The sequence below is a fragment of the Pseudomyrmex gracilis genome, unplaced genomic scaffold (assembly GCF_002006095.1).
Source record: "Pseudomyrmex gracilis isolate BER0280 unplaced genomic scaffold, ASM200609v1 scaffold_38, whole genome shotgun sequence".
NCBI classification, from domain to species: Eukaryota; Metazoa; Arthropoda; class Insecta; order Hymenoptera; family Formicidae; genus Pseudomyrmex; species Pseudomyrmex gracilis.
In genome coordinates, this window is record NW_018020622.1 from 182,973 (window position 1) to 200,948 (window position 17,976).

Below are 17,976 nucleotides of genomic sequence, written 5' to 3' on the forward strand. Positions count from 1 at the left end.
TTTATTTCTTTGGTTTTAAAAAATCTTTTTTTATATAATTTCTAAACTTGTTTGTTACACGTAGCAATAATGACGAATAACTCTTCTTTATCTCTGTATTTATGTAACTTTATTTTACAAATTTTTAATAAAATTTACGTTAAAAATGTGTTCTTGTTGAAGTAAATGCAGACTAATATTGTCCTCAAACATATAAAAATTCTATTATTGCTTTAAACGTTATTGTTTTATATAAAATTGCTCGTGATCTGCTTCTGTTTTACTGTTAGCCAAAACTTTTGGTTTATTCTGTACAGACAAAGTGTAATCTTATTACACCATTTTTAAATAAATGATTAGTTGTTTTTTCGTCATTTAATCAGAAACTCTAACTTTCATAAATAACACGTTACATAACTGCCGAATGATATTTGTATTTTCTTATCGAGAGAAAAGAAAAAATATAAAATCGTATCGAGGAAAAAAAATAATTGAGCCATGTACAAACAGTTAATCGCAAAAAATAACTGGTGTGAGTATATTGGTTATCGTATCATACGAGCAGTCTGCCAGCAATTAAAGTGATATGCATTTATAGATTAATAATGCAAATATATGTGTGCTTACAAATGTATATGAGTCAATAAAAATGTTAAATGTATAAAAATGTAAAAATTTATATTTATATCTGTTTATAAAAACTTTTGTTATTACATTTATATGAGTTTTTCAATTTATAATATCTAAAATAAAATTCTGTACTCAAAAGTTTTACAATATTACATAACAATATTATATTTTTATATTATACTTTTTAATATAATTTTATAAATATATATACTATATAAATATAAATATATTATTTTATTCAAAAAAATGATGTAATTCAATAAAAAAATCATTTGAACAAATTTGAAAACCTCTGTTATCAATCAAGATAACAATCGGTATATTTTTCTAATTAATGTCTTAATTAATTCTAATTGTTCCGATCTTGGCGAGACTTATTATTGAAATTTGCGCGAAGAAAGTCCATGTATTTCGACCTGTTGCGACATATACTTGGACAAACAGACACATTTAGAAAAGCAAACTGTTTTTTTCAGACGAGGTAAGTAACGCGAAGCGTCGAATACGAATCTCGGATTAGCGTGTCAAAGGGTTAACGATTACACGTGCAGATAATTTATTACACAAACAAGGGTGATATTGGTTATTATCGGTGCGACGGTTACTTCATCGGTTTTCTAATCTTGGACCCCCGAACTTTTCGTATCGCTGAAGCCAAGGTATATAAAGCAGTTCGCGAGCCGTCTCATCCGATCCTTCCGCGAAACAAGCACGAGGATGAAAGCGATTGCGTTGTTCTTGACGGCGGCGTGCCTGGCTCACGCCACACACGTGCCTACCCGCACAGCCGACAAACCATATTTGATCAAACAGAAAGGCATCTACGAGCTCTTCTGGCACGTCGATCAACCAACCGTCTACCATCCGGAACTCTATCAGAAAGCGCGATCCTTCAACCTCGAAAACAGCATCACTTCTTTCGACGATCAGGTATAAGATAGACTCTTATTTGATTAAAGCAATATAAACAAAAAGTCATAATTTTTTTTGACTTGAAAAGAATGAAAAACAATAACGTGATGTACAAAAATTACAAGGAAGAATTTTTAAGCTTCTGAAAAATTTGTTTCAATTGTTTTCAATAAACTGTACATTTCTTCTTAAAAGAATTGCATAACTTGCGCGAATGCTATGATATTTTGATGTAACTTTTAATTAATTTTTTACGTTTATTTCGTCGTTCTAGGCCGCAGTAACTGAGTTTTTACGGCGATGGGAACATGGAATGCTCCCACGAGGTGAAGTGTTTTCCGCGATGTATCCTCAACATCGGGATGAAGCGATGTGCTTGTTCCGCGTTCTCCTTTCCGCCAAGGACTTCGACACCTTCTACAACACTGCCGTGTGGTTTCGCTTTAACGTAAACGAACAGATGTACATTTACGTAATGAGTATCGTTGTCCCGCTAAGATCGGACACCGCACATATCCATGTGCCGCCAATGTACGAAGTCAACCCGCATTACTTCTTTAACGACGAAGTTTTACATAAGGCTTACCACGTCGCAATGGGTGACACAGGTTAGTCAATTCATCTCGGAGTTACTTCAATTTTTAAACTAAAGTTTTAAATAGAAATTGAAAGAGAGAGAGAGAAAGAGAGAACGAATTTATTATATCTTTAAAAATATTTCTGGCTAGCAAAGAAAATTCTTTATTTTCTTTTTATAATAAAGAAAAAGTTTTAACAACCAAATTAAATTTTTATCAACTCGCGCTTTAAAAATCAACAGAAAAATGTTGGAAACAAAAATAGTTGGTTGCACAAAATATTAATCAAAAACATTTGATTTAGGTTCGGTAGGAGTGAAGAAAACCGTCGGTGGCGTAGATCACTTTATCATTCCTTCCAACTATAGCGGCTGGTACGTTAACAGAAACGAAGAAGTGCCGGAACAACATAAAGTGAACTACTTTACCGAGGATCCCGGTATGAACTCTCAGTACTTTGCTCTGACTCACGCTTTCCCGACTTGGATGGACTCTGCTACGCACAACAAGCCCTCTAAACTTGTTCGCGGTGAAAAATACTTGTACGTCCACAAGACATTGCTTGCTCGCTACAACTTAGAAAGACTGTCTAACGATATGGATATGGTTGAGCACGTCGTCGATGTCACCAAGCCAGTTGTCACCGGTTACTATCCGACGATGCAACATTACAACGGACTGCCAATGCCGCAGCGCCCTGCCAATTCCGAGGTTCCTCGTCACTTGCACAAAGAAGTTCAGGTCAAATATTTGCTCATTATATATTTCAAAATCAAAAAGTTATTGAATATTAATGCAGAAAAGAGAATTACGAAATTAAATACAATTTGTAAAATTATTTTTCAAAACAGACTGTGAATGACTTGCACACTCGCATCGTTAACGCAATCGACAAGGGCCATCTCGTCGATACGGAAGGCAAGCACGTCGACATTTATACCACCAAGGATGGTCTCAATCATCTCGGCAACGCGATCCAGGGCAACGCTGATTCCGTCAATCCCAAGTACTACGGACATATGGACTGGCACTACAGGAAAGTCTTCGCCATGAGTCCCAAACCGACTACCACGCACACTGTCGTACCTAGCGCTCTCGAGATCTTCTCCACTAACATGAGGGATCCCGTATTCTACGAAATGTACAAGAACATCGTCGACTACTGGATGAGGTACGACATCTTTATACAATCAAGACATCTCAATATGCAATAAAATGTACCGAGAATAGTTTTTTAATTTGATTTTTTAATTAATGTTACAGATATAAGAACAACTTGCCGTCTTACACGCACGAAGAACTGGCTTACCCAGGCGTGACAGTTGAATCCGTCACCGTTGACAAGCTCATGACTTTCTTCGATACTTTCGAGTCATTGATCAGCAACGCCGTATCGGTGCGCAGCCACAAGGAGGCACAGTCAACGCTGATCAAGGCACGTCAATATCGTCTCAATCACAAACCTTTCACCTATCACATCACTGTCAACAGCGAGAAAACCAACAAAGCAGTAGTTCGCGTCTTTCTTGGACCAAAATACAACTCTCAGGGCCATGAGATGGACATCAGCGAGAATTATATGAACTTCGTTGAGATGGATCAGTGGATTGTTGACCGTGAGTATCACATTTTTCGACGTGTTATTTTTAAATTATTTGAAAACCAATGGATTTCTACCGCTGCAGATTATTTGATACAATAGATAGTAGAATTAATTTGTTTTGAATTTTAAACAGTTGTTTGACCAGTAACGTTTTCATTGCAATTAATTTTGCTATAGTGAAACCTGGCACCAACAAGATTGAGCGCGGCAGCCACGAGTCCGTTTACACCGTTGAGGACGAGATGCCGAGCGAGGTCCTGTACAAGAAAGTGGTGAAAGCCGTCGAGGGTGGCGAGGTTTTCACCTACACCCCGACTCATTATGGTATACCCGACCGTCTTGCACTTCCTAAGGGCAAGAAAGAGGGCATGCCGTTTAAACTCTTCGTGAGCGTGTCCCCAGTTGAGGAAACGCAGGTCACTCAGGTTGAAACCAAATGGGGTCCATCTGTCACCGATTCTCGTCCATTGGGATGGCCGCTCGACAGACCAGTCCACAATTTCAACTTCACCGTACCCAACTTCTACATGAAGGACGTTATGGTGCATCATAAGTCTGCGGCGGAGGAATTAAATCTTACCATGTAAAACGCGTCAAAAACTACTTAGAGCCCTGCAAAATTTAAAAAAGAGATATATTTAAGAGAAAAAAGCGCACACATAATACACAACACACACACACACACACATACACGGCAGTGTATGTATATACGTAACATACGACGTATTTTACATCGTCCAGACGAATGGAGAGTGTTTCATATGTAATTAGTGCGAAAAATTACACCTGAAATAAATTTTAATCATTTATTTCTATCTGTTTTTTTTTCTCGCGTCACTTCAAAATGCTACTCCCAAATCGTTCATTCCGATTCCTGATCCATTAATTTTTATTTTACATATAATTATCTTATATATAATTGTAAAATAAATTTTTTTAATAAGTTTTATTTTATATTTTTATTGTTTTTTGTATTCAACTTTATCTTCACTTGGATTATTCCGCGAGATTTTATTTATTTATCCATCTTATTTTGAGCGCATTTCTGCTCAAGGAGATAAGGATTAAACAAGAAAATAAAAATAGTATCTAGAAACTAAATAACACAGGAACTGCTTGATTAATTAATAAAATTACGGGTAAAGAAATAGATTAAAGTCTCGCATATATTAATATGAGTGATAAAGTTTAAAGTTTAAAATTCCACATATATTGACTCACATATATTTATTGCGCATTTATTTATTGTAATATATGGCAAAATAATTGCCATATAACAAATGATAAAAATATTTTTATCCGCTATAAACGTACGTATATAATATCACGTGAAAATATTCATATTAAACACAGATGTCTAATATACATTTACTTTATTAACTTTAATAAACATTTAATAAAAGTTTGTATAGAAAGTTGCGAAAACATAGAAATGTTAAAATAATGTTTTTATGTTCTTTATCTGCATAGACACCGCATCATTACTGCTTCAATATTTATAGTGCAATAAATAAATGCGCAATGAATATATGTGAGTCAATATATGTAGAATTTTAAACTTTAAACTTGATCACTCATGTTAATATATGCGAGACTTTAATCTATTTCTTTACCAGTAATTTTTTATTAGTCAAGCAGTTCCTGTGTTTTTTAGTTTCTAGATGCTATTTTTATTTTCTCGTTTAATCCTTGTCTTTTTGAGCAGAAATGCAAATGCGTTCAAAATGAGATGAGTGACACATCAATTGTTGTTGAAGAGAGAATGCATAAATTATCCAAATAATATACAGTTCTTACTTGAGTTTTTGTTTTAAACTGTAGAGTTTTTTTTATCTGTAGAAGGGAATACATATATATATATATATATATATATATATATATAATTAACGTATATTTTTCGGTTTAAGTTTGCATAATTATGTTAATTAACGTTATCGAAGACGCAAACAATCACTACTTATGTTATCGCGGTCACAACAACAAGACAACACAGCATAGCTATTTAGCATTTATCACGGGTCACGAAAATCGGGAAGACCTTTTGATTGTTAATTATTCTACGAACGATGCGATACGATTTGCCCAGACTTAATAAATCGCGATTTATTGTGCTTTCTATTGTCTAAGCACACAGATGTTTGGTTATCAATCTGACATGCAACACTTTTATGCACTATTGCGATACGTCAATCATAACATACCTATGAATATGCAACTCGAATGCACAATATATCGAATTCTTATGTGCATAATCTTTAGAATGTAGAGCAAAGTAAAACAATTATTTATAATAAAGAAATAATTATGTTTTAATAAACTAGAAAAATAAACATATAAAATACATTTTTTTTCTGCACATAAATATGTCAGGAAGAATAAGCTAGTTTTTACATTCAGGATTTGACAAAAAGCAAAAAATCGTATTATTTCAGAAAGAAATACAAAAATAATCAAGGTGCAAGGCGCGTAGAACACGAAATTTATTAATTTTTGTTTGGATTCGAGTCATGTATTAAACATATACTTATGCAATATATTAGACTGCTTTAATGCGATTATGTGTTTTCGAAGACACGTCCCATGCGATGACCTTTCTCGCAAAAAAACAACAACAAATTTATCACGAATAACATTTATTTTTAATACTGACATTCTTTGCGACACAACCACACAAATCACCTGAGACAAAAGTTTCATTACTATAGAGTAGACTATTTATAGCATTAGAATTGAAATCATTAAAAATGAAAAGAATAATTATCGTCAAAAATTAAAAAAATATTACATATAAATTATCTATCATGTAAAGTATATAAAATTTGTACAATTTTTTATGTATCCGTATTATAAAAAAAAAAATAATAATATATTCAAGCTGTATACACTCACATACAGTTACTTGTAAAATGGAAAATAAATTTACTTCTAAAAAATTGTTCTTCTTCTCATCAAAAAAGACTAGATTAAAAAAATTTTCAAGTATAATAGATAAAAAAAAAAAAAAGAGAAAGAGAGAAAATAAAAAAAGTAAGAACTTCTATTCACTAATAAACAATTAATTAAGTAATTAATTCAAACGATTAATGATTAATAATTGTGCGAATAAATATTATAACCGATTTTACATTTGTAACCTAATGAAAATATTTGTTTATTGGACGAAAGTCCAGCATATTATCAGTGGCTGAAAGGAGTGCAAAGAACTTCTTCGATTTGATATCAAATGTCAATTGTCTAATCAAGTGAAATTGTCCCCTATGACCTATTGATTTGATTGTGCGCTTGACGTAGATATATAAAATTGTTTACGCGGTGTCGGCGCAGCTCAGAGTTAGTCTCTGCGGACATAAGGAAAAGTCCGGAAGATGAAGCTTTTGACGGTGTTAGCCGTCATCGCGGCCGTCAGCATCGGTCTGGTAGCAGCCGACTACAATACCGTGAAGCTCGCTGATAAGGATTTTCTTCTTAAGCAGAAAAAAATTTACAACCTATTGTATTTCATCTCGCAACCCTCCCTTGTAAACCCTTCTTTGTACGAGGAAGGCCGTTTGTACAATATCGAGAAATTGAAGGCCAACATCGATTCTTACAAGGATCCGGTAATATACAATAGTCAAAACACAATGCAGTTTGTTTCTTTGTCAGAATGTGAAGTTGGCTCGAGAAGTATTAAAACACTGATTTGAAAATTAACTAAAGTAACAATTTGTTTTTTGCTTAAATTTGTTTTTTCTTCTTTGATTGAGTTTCCAATACTAATTTCTATATCAAAAGAACATCAAAGTTTGGAACGTAAATAGTTATTTATTTTAATAGTTTTAAAAGCTACTTATTCATAACATTTAATTTTTTATGGAGAGAATTATTATCTTAATGATTGATGATTAAATTTACCATGTAATTCGTAAAAACGCAACACTTACGATTTACACTCATCCATTTATTTAAACATTTGTACGCTTTACAGTCTGCGGTGAAGAATTTCATCTCGTTGTACGAAAATGGCATGCTTCCACGGGGCGAATTGAACTCCCTGTACTACCCGAAGCTCCAAAAGGAAACGGAAGCGCTGTTCCGTCTGTTCTACTATGCCAAGGACTTCGATACCTTCTACAAAACGGCATTATGGGCTCGCATTTACATAAACGAGATGCAATACGCTTATGCCCTGTACACTGCCGTTACACGCCGCGAGGACACCAAGTTTATTCAGCTTCCGCCGCCTTACGAGCTGATCCCGTACGACTTCTTCAACTCCGAAGTTCTCGAAAAGGCTCATCACGCAAAATTCTTCGGTAAACTCGGTAAATATCGTATTTGAATTTGCACTATTTTCTCTCATTAATGTAATTTTTTTTAAATGTAATTTTTTGTTAGAAAACAAAGACAATGATATTTACCAACTAAAAGAAAAGAATGGTTCAATATACAACTTGTGATTTTCAATCGTTCTCTTTGTAATTTTCACTGACAATTGACTTTAGACTCGAAGAAATTTGGTGGTTCCGACGTCTACATAATCCCGGCGAATTATTCCGGATGGTACGTGTCGCGCGAATACGACATGGAGCACAAGCTGAATTATTACACCGAGGACATCGGTTTGAACGCCTTTTACTTCTTCTTGCGATTGAACTTCCCGTTCTGGCTTAAGAGCGAGGAATTCGGATTGCCGAAGAGTCGCGGCGAGGAATATCTTTACAGTCACAAACTGTTGATAGCACGTTACAACTTGGAACGTCTGTCCAACGACGTCGGTAAGATCGAGGACTTCGATTGGCACAACGAATTCTACACCGGATATTATCCGACGATGACCTTCCGCAACGGATTGCCGTTGCCGCAGAGACCGTACTGGAGCAAATTCCCGTATTACAAATACAAGTGCTTGAAGGTGCGACTTATCTGCAAAACTGCCAAGATAATTGTATTATTAAGAGAAAATTTGAGTTTAAGGTTTTTTCATTATCGCGATTATACAGTTGATCTATATTGTTATAAATCTAGGAATTAGAAGACATTGAATCTCGAGTCTCGGCTGGCATTGATTCCGGATTTGTCTTTGACGCGTCCGGCAAGTGGATCAACATCTACACGCCGGAGGGTCTCAACATTCTCGGCAACATTATTGAAGGAAACAAAGATTCTTGCAATGCCAACTTTTACGGCAGTCTGGACAACTTGGCGAGAAAGATTCTTGGATACAATTTGGAGCCTTCGTCGCCTTATCAGATTGTACCCAGCGCTCTCGAGATGTTCACCACATCTTCAAGGGATCCCGCGTTCTACCGTCTCTATCACAGAATACTCGAGTATTATTATTACAGGTAACGTGTGAAGAAAATATAAAGTTGTGATACAATATGATTTAGTTTTATTGTGATTAAACGGACAACTTGTTTTTCACGTGTGAGCATAACTTTTAGATACAAACAACGTTTGGAACCGTACTCGATGAAGGAAATTATCTTCCCCGAGTTAAAAATCGAATCTCTCGTCGTGGACAAACTGATAACTTACTTCGATCAATTCGACGCCACGATCAGCAACGGTTTGGCGCTCGACAACGCGGAGGATGCTGAGAAAACGTTGATCAAGGTTCGCCAATATCGTCTGAATCACAAACCGTTCAGTTTCCATCTCGCCATCAACGCCGAGAAACCCATGAAAGCCGCGATACGCATTTTCCTCGGACCGAAATACGACGTTCATCACAAACTGTTGGACTTCGCCGAAAACGCGAAGAACTTTTACGAAATCGATAACTGGATAGTCGAGCGTTAGTACAACAGCTTCAAATTTCTTCTTACGATCGAACTTTTCTTGTCACACGTGCGCGTAAGTAAGCAATCAGTTTTTATAATTTAAAAGTAAATTTGATTTTCTTGATGTTGCAGTGAACGCTGGCGCGAACAAGATCATCCGAAACAGCAAGGACTGCTATTTCGTTATACCCGATCCGGAACCGAGCGAGATGTTCTATAAGAGAATACTGAAGGGTCTGGACGGTTCCGAATCTATCTCCTACGCGGAACGCGTCTTCGGATTCCCGGAGCGTTTGCTGTTGCCTAAGGGCAAGAAGGAGGGCATGCCTTTCCAGATCTTCGTGTACATCAGTCCGGTTGAAGAGGAACCGAAGCTTTACACGTCTCGCATCTTCGGAGACACGAAATTCGATGCCAAACCATTCGGATTCCCGTTGGACAGACCTCTCTCAAACTTCCGCTTCGAAGGACCGAACATGATACTGAAGGACGTTCTTATCTATCTCAAAGACGAGACGGAACTGAACGTCACTTACTGATTGTTATTTTGTGATGTCCAATACGATCGTTTGATTCAATGTTATCGTTCGCAAAAAATTTAAGTAAATCTGATGTATATTTTGTATAATTTTATATATAATAAAAGGTGTATTCTGTGGTATATACACGCTGTTAAATCAAATTGTACTATACATATATATCAGTTAGAATCTATAGTTAAAATACTCAATCTTTTTTTCCTTTTTTTTAATATAAGAGAAAGTTTTATTGTACAAAACACTTTATTCTTTACTATTACTTTCATTTATCGGAGAAGTTTCTTCAAGAATTTTCTTCCAATTGTATTGTAATTTTTAATTGTATTCGGTGCCCCGCATTCATTAAATACCGAGGTCGATACTTCCGCGCGTTCCTTCTACCACGCGACGGTCAAGTACGCGGCCGAAGAGGTGAAGGCAAGTGACCGCTCAAGTAGCGCGATGCAGATCGAAAGAAATCCAGTTTTGCTATGACCGTTGGCTGGTAGACACAGATCCTGAGAACGACTCGCGGAATAGATAGTCTCGAAAGGAACAGCCGCGTCTCCGCGAAGTGGACGTTTTTTCTTTTTTTTTTTCTTGTTTCACACACTGGACTAACTCGTCATGGAATTTCGCATATTTGTCGTAAGTCACGTACATTTCTTGAAGCAAATTGCACATGGACTACTTCAACTTCTTCACGCGTAGCTTCTTTTATCTACATTGGATGCTCGAACGAGTTTGAAATTTGTGCGATGTTTTGTCACTCAAATTGTTTTCTTTTTCAAATCATAATAATTAAGAAATACCGTCTTTCTGATTTTAATTCTTAAAAACAATTTTTACTGTGTAAAAATGTGAAAGTAAACAATAAGTTAACGCAGGTGACACGCAAGAAACTTATAACTCTATAAAAATTAAATAAAAAGTATGTAACTTATTTGAGCTGACATTAATAAAAATTTCAAAATAATCGCAACTTTGCGAATATATACAAAAGAAAAAGAGTAAAATCGCATAAAGAAGTTGAAGAAATGGTGAAGGAAATAAAAGTAATTTCACAAGAAATTAAAATTGATTTAAAAGATGTTTTAAAAACGAGAAAATGTGTATAGATATCTTACAGAAACCCTGTTTGTATTATAAATAAATAAGAACAGAGGAAAATAATGCAAAAATTTGTGTAAAAATTGCATTTCTAAAATCGCGATCTAAGATGTATGCGTGTGTGTGTGACAGCGTCAACAATTTTACAACTATTATTCACATCGCCATAAATGGAGTCTACCGTTTATGTTGATACCGGTTCAGAGACGTCATTGTCCTCGTAACTGTATCTGGCTCTTCCTAACACTGGAATCTACCTATCCGTAAGAAAGTAGGACGCATCTACCTAATGTGAGCAAGCGCACAAAATTTTTGTGCCAAAGATCCTCCACAAATAGTATCACGTCTACCAAATATCTAATTTAAAATATTATATATAACTCATCTGTGTTACTGATATATATATATATTACTATGTTACTTCATCAAATATAGTAATTTTACTATATTCATTGAATATTGAAAGTAAAAAGAATTTCCGGTTTGTCGCTTTCCTGTCTGTCTCGACAATCGTAGCAAAACTGTATCAAGATGTTATGCAATTGAATGATAAAAAATAAAAAAAAAAAAAACATTTAATATTCCGAGGTCACTCCTTCTATTATACATTGAAAACATTTAATAGTTTAACATTTAGATGACTAACAAAAAGATGTTTAACTATTTTTGTAACTAAGTTAACACAAAAAAGTAAGTAGTTAAGATAACACAAAAAATATTTTGCTATTATACAATCGGTCAAAGAAAAATTGGCCAAGCTTATTTAATCTTTTGTCTAACTGATAAAATATTTTGTTGACAAAGCAACAAATTTAATAGCAAATTGTTTTGCTAGTCTTATTTAATGACTAATCTTCTATAATTCATTTTTGCTATTTCCAGCAAACAACTTTTTTCAATGTCTTGCGTCAAAATGTAAAACATCTTACATAACACATTTCACCATCTCTTCTGGATTAATTATTTTAGTCATATATTAATTCTTGTGTATTAAACAAAAAGAATGTTAATAGACTGTCAGATGAACGGTATAATGCATCGGTTAGTAGGGCAACGCTCGAGTAATATACGTATACGCGTTATAAAATAGGCTGAACAGCTTCGAGCGAAGAATGTGAACCATGTACCGTTAGCATACCTCGATAACTACGAAGGAGCATCTCGTAATCGCGCCGGTACCCGACGCGATTATAACGTAACACCTGTTAGCCGTTATTCAGGGCCGCATCACAGATGATTTTTTTTGTTTAAATTTTACGCAATCGCCAATGTAATACGCGTTGTTGAACCGAGCACCTGTACTATTATCGCATTTTCACGTACATAGATGATACTCTTATGTGCATCGTCCCAAGCCGAAAGCAACGAACGATCCAGAAATACAAAACCGGTTGCGAACGACAACGAATCCACGCGAGGAGACGAGCCTCCGGAGGGATATTATGCGTTCGTCGAATCGCCGAACGCGGAACCACCTAGAGTTCGACCACCGCCGTATATTGACAGTGATAAGGAATGTTACGGTAGGTCTGGAATAAAATTTTTGCGCGCGCTCAAAGTGACTTAATTTAACGAAGCATCTTCAAATATTGTTGCTACATATAAGTTTTTATAAAAAGTTAGAGTCTTTTTTATTCTTAGATACTGGTAAACAAGGAAAGGGATTTGTCTCGATACATAATATTTGCGGCGATCTGAACAAAGGTTACGTTCCGCGAAATCCAATGAAACAATATGTAAATGGTTCATCGTATCCTTTGTAAGTAAACGATAGTTTACATATTCATGTAAACCTTGTTATCGCATAATTTTAATAAAATGTTAACTTTATTTCTAGCGCGTTGATAAAGAATCACACTCTCAAGTTCCTCAGTAAGACGTTACCGATTCTCAAAGCTGATGACTCGTTACCAAAAGTTGCCAAAGTTCATTCGGTGTCGCAGAATTTGTAAGTCAAAATGTTTTCAGCGCACCAGATATTGTTGCAATAATAAAAACTTGAGATCATTTATCTTGTTCATATTTTTTAAATCAACTTACTTTTTTAAATATACTGATTATCAAGGTAATGATTTCTTTTCTCAGTGTCGATACGGACGACGAAGAAAAACTAGGAAGAAGCAGAAGATCCATTTCTCTGGACTCGACGTCGGACTCTAGTCGAAGCGGTCGCAAGTTTTGCGACAACGGGAGCGGAGTGTAAGGATATTTTTTAAATTACAAAATTTAATATATCTGCTACACACATCACCTTGTTCTTTCTCAATCTTCTTCTTTCCGACGAGTAGAGTATGCATGTTATACAAGGCGATTCAAGGCGAGCCACTTGCGTCGTCGGCGCCGACCATCGAACGACGGGATGAACCAACGTCCGATTATCGACGTGGGGAACGCGTGCCGTCGGAAAAGCCGGAATATACGGGCCCGCCAACCCCATGCCCGGCCAAGGTTGAATACGCAACACCCGTCTTTGCCAAAAACTATCAAGGTGTTTGGAGATACGTGGTTCAGATACCGTACGAAGGCTATTTCACACAGACCATCGAGCTCACCAGATGCATGTAAAGTATATTCAAGTTTTTTATCGAGTTGCAATAAAACAAGCTTAGTTTTAAAATTCTACCATAACAAGTACGCGTTGATCATTGCAGGCAATCGAGGTGTCATTACTTGGACGGTGGATGCTTATCGTCGCCGAGATGGACGAGCTTATTGGTCGCTGAGATTTTTTATCCCGACACCTTCTTAGAAGATAATCAAGGGGTTGGTGTTGGTATCGGGTCCGGCACTCGGGATCCCGTTGCCGGATCGCCGCCACCGGTTCATGATTTCCAGAATTATCAGCAATATCTGCAGAAACGTGCGAGCACCGGAGAAGCACGTAGCGGTGGTGGTGGTGCTCAGCAACATCACTGTGACGGTGTCGACGAAATGGGTTGCTTCCAAGTAAGACTATAACTTTATCTTTTTTTTTTTTTTTTTATCGTCACTTAGTAATTTACCATTTTTATGTTTTTCTTAATCCTTGTTTCTTTTTCTCTTACTCTTAGGTACGATTGTATTACGATTGGTTCTTGGTGCCAGGAAGCTGCAAATGTTGGCGACCAGATTATTTTAATCGATACGTTCGTCGCAGCGGCTCTAGTGTTGAATTATGATGAGTTTCACAAGACAGTTCTCTCTGTTTTATTCTGAAAAGATTTGTGGGAAGTACATTATATTTTTTTTTTGTTACGATCGTTGTTTTATGAGAGTGTACGAAGTAGTTGGAGCGACTTCGCTCGAGTCGTGCGAAATAGCGCTCATAGTCACTAGACGTGCACGCAAATCTGATTCACTCTTGCGCTCTGTCAAAAAACATATTGTAAACAAATCGAATGTATTTTAAATTATATCTTCGACATAATCAATTATCATGACAATAAGTATGCCAGACATAAAGTTAATTTAAGAGATATAAATCTAATAGGTACGATAAGTGACTAAAAAAGAATTGTAAGAACACAAACTACGTAAGAGAAATGAAAGTACTTACATTGTATGTGTGTACATTGTATGCGAGAAAGTATTATTTCCAAATATAAAGAAATAATAATTTTTCATATATATATATATGTAAATATTTATTCATTGTTTTACACTGTTTATTAAAATGAATAAATCTATATACAGATTGCCATCAAGAGTAAAAAATATTATTTTTGTGTTGCGCTAGAATAATATATTTAATATATTATTTATTGTACTTACTTGTAAAAATTATAACTATTGTTTAAATAAAATTGACTATATCGTTGTCTATATATATATATTTTGTTATTAATAATGAAACATTGAGCTTAAAAAAATTATTTTGTAACATAGAAAAATCTTAATAAATATATTACATTGTTAATGAATATATTATATTGTGTTATTTATCTTTAGATATCACACACGTGTTTTTTGTGTCTGATATTACAGTAAAATTAAAATTGTCGCAATTCGTTGCAGAAGACATCTATCGGCGCTGCAGTAATATAAGAAGATATGTTTCATCATACTATTTCTTTTGCGTGTTCAGTGGAAGGATAGCGTGTTTGAGGATTTTTCGCCCCGGTTAAAGTGACTAAAGATTAGAATTATTACGGTAAATATAACGATAAATTGTTTTTTTTTGTAGAGGATAAGATTTGTATTTGACACGGAATAAAGTTTCTGATGGTGTTACACGTGCTTGAGCTGTAAAAAAGATGAAAAACGCTGCTCTAACCTCACTGCGGTTACTCTTCATGTATTTCTTGTTTTATAAAATGTATATACACGTATAAAAAACGTATTTATAAACATACGCTTGTAATTACGTAATGCATTATTTGAAATACATGCATTTTTAGATGTGTCACATTGTTTTTCGAGATCGATCTCATCCTTGTTAAATCACGCCGCGACACGTTTTCTCATATCGAGGTTATGAACGTTTAAACATAATTGACAGGTGTAACCATAAGTTAACAATCGTCAAGTTGCCGTAGTATTTATTTATATGTACATTTATATTTTGTTATTTTATCAAAATCACATAATTGAGCTTTCATTATTACGTTTACAACAGATTTTTAAACTATGGAGGAGTATGCAAGAGAACCGTGTCCATGGCGAATAGTAGACGACTGTGGAGGTGCTTTCACAATGGGGGTTATAGGAGGAGCGATTTTTCAAAGTATCAAAGGCTTTCGCAATGCGCCCAGCGGATGGAGGCATCGTTTCACAGGCAGTGTTGTAGCCATCAGACAACGGGCACCCATCATTGCTGGAAGTTTTGCAGTATGGGGTGGAATGTTTTCCACAATTGATTGCACCTTAGTCCATTTTAGAGGAGGAAAAGAAGATCCTTATAATTCAATTATCAGCGGAGCAGCCACCGGTGGGATTTTAGCTGCGAGAAATGGCCTTCCGGCAATGGTAGGCAGTGCAATCATTGGCGGAGTGCTGTTAGCTCTGATTGAGGGTATAGGAATTTGTTTCACACGTCTCAATGCAGAACAGTTCAAACCGCCTACACTGGAAGATTCACAACTTGGCGCATCACAACAAGGCTATCCGTCATAATGTTGATCTAAATTATTTAGTTTTATTTGAAATTAGAATGGAAATGCTCAAATAATGACATCTCTTTGTTGGAGCGTACTTGAGCATCTTCTTTTTGCCAATGTTAAATTTACACGCAGTACGAAGATCCTAGACTTACAAAGTTGAATATTTTGTTTTTGTTACCTGTGTTCCTTCCTCAGACTCTGATTAGAATGCCGCACGTTATGCTAGTTAAGAACACATCCTGTAAATACTTACAAAATACAAGTTACAAAAATGACATTGCACAGATGTAATATCGTAAAAAACAATTTTATTAGTGTAAAATTAATATATTAATATATCTTACACTCTTATAAAATATATAAATTTTAAAGAGGATAGTTTTGGTTTTCCCATAGCATTCACTTATAGTATCACAACCTAGAGTGAAATGTTTTAAAAATTACATAGACTATATATTAAATCTCAATATCGTCAAGGAAATCTAGCTCATCATCTTCAACCTCTTCTTCAAAATCATTGTTAACTGTTGGTACATCTAGATTTAATTCTTGCTCCGTTTGAGGAGTTGAATTGTCTGTTGTTTGCTTATTTGATGACTTCAAACTGCCAGTTGCCAAAGGATCCTTCGGCGCTGTTTTTGTACTTGAATGAGCTGTTCCAATTAAAGTATTTTTCAAGTGTAATCGTTCAACCTATAAAACATCATCTTTTAAAAAATTATTTTGAATATTTTTCGTTGAAAACTTACGCCAAAAATTTGTAAAATAAAGAGTGAGGTGTGTGCTAAACACACACATTTAACGCGTACTTATATTGTAATATATCCGAACAATTTTCCTTTCTCTACCTTCTCTCACTTACCTCTAGTGCGAGTATCTGCTTTTCAACTTTGGCTAAAATTTCTTTCAAAAATTCTTTTTGTTTTATTAACCGTTCACGATAGTCTTCTATTTCACGTGTTTTTTGCTTTGATTCCTTGCTCATTGTTGCAGATTTTTCTTATTTTACGTGTCACTATTCAACATTTACGTGGTTATAGTGGTATCAGAGACAAAATCAGAACATATACAATCGTTCAATTTTTTCGAAATAATTGAAGTACTGTAAGTACTTCAAATCTTGTGCGATATAGCTTTTAAACTATTGCTTGTATACAGGAAACATAATCAAATTGTCTTGAACAACGTTCAATAACAATTGTTCATGACAGGTCCATGCTTTTGGATTAGATCGAAATATATGAACTTGATATTGAATAATGTGATAATAATTTAGCATTGACACGGAAGAAAACCTGAGAGCAGTCATTGGCGCGTTTCACGTGTTTCTCTTTCACGAGCGCCGCGATATTTACGTTTTGTGCACGTGAACTACGCGAGCTAACTTAGCGAATAAAAATGCTATCTGTCCGATTGTGGTTCTGTTCCATGCTAAATGCGCGCGCGCGTTGATTCGATATATTTCAAGAATAATATAAATATAATATTTTGCAATGTACAGATGTACATATCTCACAACATAAAAAAGTATAAAAGTATAAAATAAATAGAAAATTAAAAGAAAGATGTTTTGTTATTAAATTTGCAAAGAGTAATGTGTTAGTATAGCAAGTGATATTTTAAGACAAATCTCCAATACAAATAAATGTCATTGCATAGCAAATTAATGAGTTATATAAATAATAACAAAAAAGTGTGTATATCTTTTTTACAAAAGTACGAATCAAGTGGAACTAAGACAAGAGTACTTGCACAACTGTTGCACATGTCGGGGAAAGGAATATAAAGATATACATCGCATAA

General features: G+C 35.1%; 5 protein-coding genes across 5 annotated transcripts; 4 read left to right on the top strand and 1 right to left on the bottom strand.

Moving 5' to 3' along the window:
- The first annotated feature begins 1,292 nt into the window (after positions 1-1,292).
- On the top strand, positions 1,293-4,504 carry LOC109852864 (larval serum protein 1 beta chain-like). Its single transcript, XM_020424420.1, has 6 exons — positions 1,293-1,539; positions 1,796-2,129; positions 2,404-2,840; positions 2,951-3,270; positions 3,363-3,715; positions 3,880-4,504. The coding sequence occupies exons 1-6, from the start codon at positions 1,327-1,329 to the stop codon at positions 4,287-4,289; spliced, it is 2,067 nt and encodes a 688-aa protein (XP_020280009.1). The 5' UTR covers positions 1,293-1,326; the 3' UTR covers positions 4,290-4,504.
- A 2,519-nt stretch (positions 4,505-7,023) lies between these two features.
- LOC109852866 (hexamerin-like) lies at positions 7,024-10,128 on the top strand. Its single transcript, XM_020424422.1, has 6 exons — positions 7,024-7,301; positions 7,670-8,006; positions 8,187-8,596; positions 8,710-9,029; positions 9,129-9,481; positions 9,600-10,128. The coding sequence occupies exons 1-6, from the start codon at positions 7,068-7,070 to the stop codon at positions 10,004-10,006; spliced, it is 2,061 nt and encodes a 686-aa protein (XP_020280011.1). The 5' UTR covers positions 7,024-7,067; the 3' UTR covers positions 10,007-10,128.
- A 97-nt stretch (positions 10,129-10,225) lies between these two features.
- On the top strand, positions 10,226-14,608 carry LOC109852867. The gene is made up of 8 exons (XM_020424423.1): positions 10,226-10,633; positions 12,423-12,618; positions 12,737-12,854; positions 12,933-13,043; positions 13,181-13,294; positions 13,384-13,656; positions 13,747-14,041; positions 14,146-14,608. Exons 1-8 carry the CDS (start codon positions 10,613-10,615, stop codon positions 14,251-14,253), a joined length of 1,236 nt encoding a protein of 411 aa, XP_020280012.1. The 5' UTR covers positions 10,226-10,612; the 3' UTR covers positions 14,254-14,608.
- Positions 14,609-15,123: 515 nt separating this feature from the next.
- Positions 15,124-16,457, top strand: LOC109852851 (mitochondrial import inner membrane translocase subunit Tim17-B-like). Its single transcript, XM_020424395.1, has 2 exons — positions 15,124-15,224; positions 15,690-16,457. Exon 2 carries the CDS (start codon positions 15,701-15,703, stop codon positions 16,184-16,186), a length of 486 nt encoding a protein of 161 aa, XP_020279984.1. The 5' UTR covers positions 15,124-15,224; positions 15,690-15,700; the 3' UTR covers positions 16,187-16,457.
- Positions 16,458-16,555: 98 nt separating this feature from the next.
- LOC109852852 lies at positions 16,556-17,445 on the bottom strand. The gene is made up of 2 exons (XM_020424396.1): positions 17,036-17,445; positions 16,556-16,866 (listed from the first exon to the last, which is right to left on the bottom strand). The coding sequence occupies exons 1-2, from the start codon at positions 17,156-17,158 to the stop codon at positions 16,630-16,632; spliced, it is 360 nt and encodes a 119-aa protein (XP_020279985.1). The 5' UTR covers positions 17,159-17,445; the 3' UTR covers positions 16,556-16,629.
- Between the last annotated feature and the right edge of the window lie 531 nt (positions 17,446-17,976).

Bases quoted from the DNA above. Each gene is read 5' to 3' on its own strand.
- LOC109852851 (XM_020424395.1), top strand. From the start codon at position 15,701: ATGGAGGAGTATGCAAGAGAACCGTGTCCATGGCGAATAGTAGACGAC.
- LOC109852866 (XM_020424422.1), top strand. From the start codon at position 7,068: ATGAAGCTTTTGACGGTGTTAGCCGTCATCGCGGCCGTCAGCATCGGT. The intron at 8,007-8,186 runs GTAAATATCGTA...AATTGACTTTAG, and splicing joins AAAATTCTTCGGTAAACTCG to ACTCGAAGAAATTTGGTGGT. The intron at 8,597-8,709 runs GTGCGACTTATC...TTATAAATCTAG, and splicing joins ACAAATACAAGTGCTTGAAG to GAATTAGAAGACATTGAATC.
- LOC109852867 (XM_020424423.1), top strand. From the start codon at position 10,613: ATGGAATTTCGCATATTTGTC. The intron at 12,855-12,932 runs GTAAGTAAACGA...CTTTATTTCTAG, and splicing joins AATGGTTCATCGTATCCTTT to CGCGTTGATAAAGAATCACA. The intron at 13,295-13,383 runs GTAAGGATATTT...TCCGACGAGTAG, and splicing joins TGCGACAACGGGAGCGGAGT to AGTATGCATGTTATACAAGG.
- LOC109852864 (XM_020424420.1), top strand. From the start codon at position 1,327: ATGAAAGCGATTGCGTTGTTCTTGACGGCGGCGTGCCTGGCTCACGCC. The intron at 1,540-1,795 runs GTATAAGATAGA...TCGTCGTTCTAG, and splicing joins TCACTTCTTTCGACGATCAG to GCCGCAGTAACTGAGTTTTT. The intron at 2,130-2,403 runs GTTAGTCAATTC...CATTTGATTTAG, and splicing joins CGTCGCAATGGGTGACACAG to GTTCGGTAGGAGTGAAGAAA.
- LOC109852852 (XM_020424396.1), bottom strand. From the start codon at position 17,158: ATGAGCAAGGAATCAAAGCAAAAAACACGTGAAATAGAAGACTATCGT. The intron at 16,867-17,035 runs GTAAGTGAGAGA...GATGTTTTATAG, and splicing joins AGCAGATACTCGCACTAGAG to GTTGAACGATTACACTTGAA.